This window comes from Notechis scutatus, chromosome 2 (assembly GCF_049901735.1).
Source record: "Notechis scutatus isolate UNSWTSFEM ecotype Mainland chromosome 2, rNotScu1.2, whole genome shotgun sequence".
Taxonomy (NCBI): domain Eukaryota; kingdom Metazoa; phylum Chordata; class Lepidosauria; order Squamata; family Elapidae; genus Notechis; species Notechis scutatus.
Window position 1 is genome coordinate 169,100,496 of NC_142010.1, and position 2,105 is coordinate 169,102,600.

The window sequence follows — 2,105 nt, forward strand, 5'->3', positions numbered from 1 at the left end:
TATCTCCAACTGAGAATTTTTGAACAGTGGGGCCCAGTTGGAAGCATTAAAGGACATTTATTTATGTTTTGGATTTTGTTATGTTTGTGTTACATTCTGGGTCATCACAAAATGTTTGCTATAGAGACTTTTTGGTTCCATCTTGGATATACCCCATATAATGAGGCTTTTCCATGAGTGGAACTGCAATGATAAGAAAAAGAAGTCTTTGACTTTAAATTCTGTGTTAAAATGATATTAAATTCTCACATTGCCGCAGCTAGAAAGATCACACCGATAAAGCAATCAGCTTGGACATGGCCGTATTGTTAGACAAAGTGTAAAAGGCTTGGTAAATTGGCATCAAGATCTCAGCAGCAGAAAATGAGTTCCAACAGAGGCTGTGTTTAATATGTCTGTTTGCTATGTCTGTTACTTTTCAGAGTGGATCCATGGCAGATCAATCCAGTAGATCCACAAAGCTCCCTCAACGCCGTTCTTCCCTGACCTTGCAGGATGATGCCCATGCCCTGCTTTCCCACAGCTGCTCTTCAAAGGGCTCCCAGCTTCACAAGCAACTTTCTGCTTCCTCTCCCCGCCCTGAGAGACAAACGCGTGCAATGCCATTGAATGTGTCCCGATGCCGTCGCTCGGAATCCTTTGCTGCGCCAGATTCAATTGTGGTGACTCTGATCCAGGCCTTGACCCAGACAGGGGTCCCCCTTTCGGAGGCAGAGTTCTTTGAGGCTCTTGTGCGGCAGGCAGGGGCTAGACGACCACTCCCCTCCCTTGCACAGCTCTATCGTAGCTCCCTTCCTGCCCTGAGACGACAGCATGAATCGGCTCTTTGCCACAGCCTTCGGCAGCGGGATGCCTTTGTCTTCCTTCATGAGGCTACCACAGACGATGGGCGGGCAGCCCTTGGCCTCTCCCTTCTGCCTCTTAACAGACTTGGGCAGGCTCCACTGCTTCTCGGGATTGAGGTCCTGGAACAGTTGAGCCATCCCTTAGTGGCCCGTGCTGTGGCCCGCATGCTGAGTGAAGGGCACGTTTTGTTCCACCGCGTACTGGCTGTGGTTACTTCAGGGGGTGCGCCTATGATCCAGGCCTTTGCTGCCAATGGGATTTTAGGTGCGGTGTTGCCAGCTGCCCTTCATATTCCTTGCTTGTACCAGCAGTTGGAGTTGGTGATGGAGCTATGGCAAGATAAGTTAGAAAGGCTGGCTTCACTGCAGCATCTTCTGGAAGAGACATTTGGACGGTGCCCAGCTCTCCGTCACCGTTACGCCCTATTCCTGAAAGAGCATGAACTGAAGCTGTCCCTCCCTGTGTGCAACAGGCAGGCTGGCCCTGAGGTTTGGTTGGAGAAAGCAACAGGCATTGCACAACATCTCCCCCTTCTGAGGGAATTTGTAGCAACTGATGAAGTCGAGGGGCCCATTATGGTGAAATTGCAGAGTATCCTGGTGGAGAATGACAAGGAACTGGTGGCGGAAGCCACTTTTGTAGGCGAGCATGCCCAAGGTCTGTTGGCCGTGGCACGGTTTCTCCGCCAGACAGGTGAGCCACTGGCCCACCGAATCTACGGGGAACTAGATTCCTTGCGAGTTTCTTTCTCCTATCACTTAGATGCAAGGCTGGGGCCCAACACAGAGCAGCATCTGGCTGTGTGCCCACCTCAGCTGGCAAAACAGTTTCATAGAATCTTAGCTCAGAGCCTGAGTCGCCTGGAGCATTTGTTTGACTCTCACCCTGCGATGCCCACCTTGAAAGCAGTGCGGGCACTTGATCCCAAGCAACTGGGGGCTGTAGGATGGAGCCAGATAGAGCCTGACCATGGGGTCCCCGGCCTTTCGGAGGTGCCAGAAATGGAATGGTTTCGGTATCAACATTTAGCTGACGCAGCTCCTGCTGATGTCTCCCTGCCTCAGTGGTGGGAGGCACAAGCTGAGCAGCTTCCTGTGCTGACCCCTCTGGCCCGGCGATATCTCTGGCTGCCTGCCTGTTCTCCCAAGTCTCCCTTCCTCCCAGGAGGTTTCTTCAACCTACCAGAGGCTGAGGATGGCTTTACGCGGGAAGGTGCACGTCTCTTATGCATGCTTAGGTATAACCGCAGGCTCCTTTAA

The 2,105-nt window shown here is 52.0% G+C and overlaps 1 protein-coding gene across 1 annotated transcript; it reads left to right on the top strand.

The window, feature by feature from the left end:
• Window positions 1–431: 431 nt before the first annotated feature.
• On the top strand, window positions 432–2,105 carry LOC148132403 (uncharacterized). The gene has a single exon (XM_087954210.1). It carries the CDS (start codon window positions 432–434, stop codon window positions 2,103–2,105), a length of 1,674 nt encoding a protein of 557 aa, XP_087810336.1.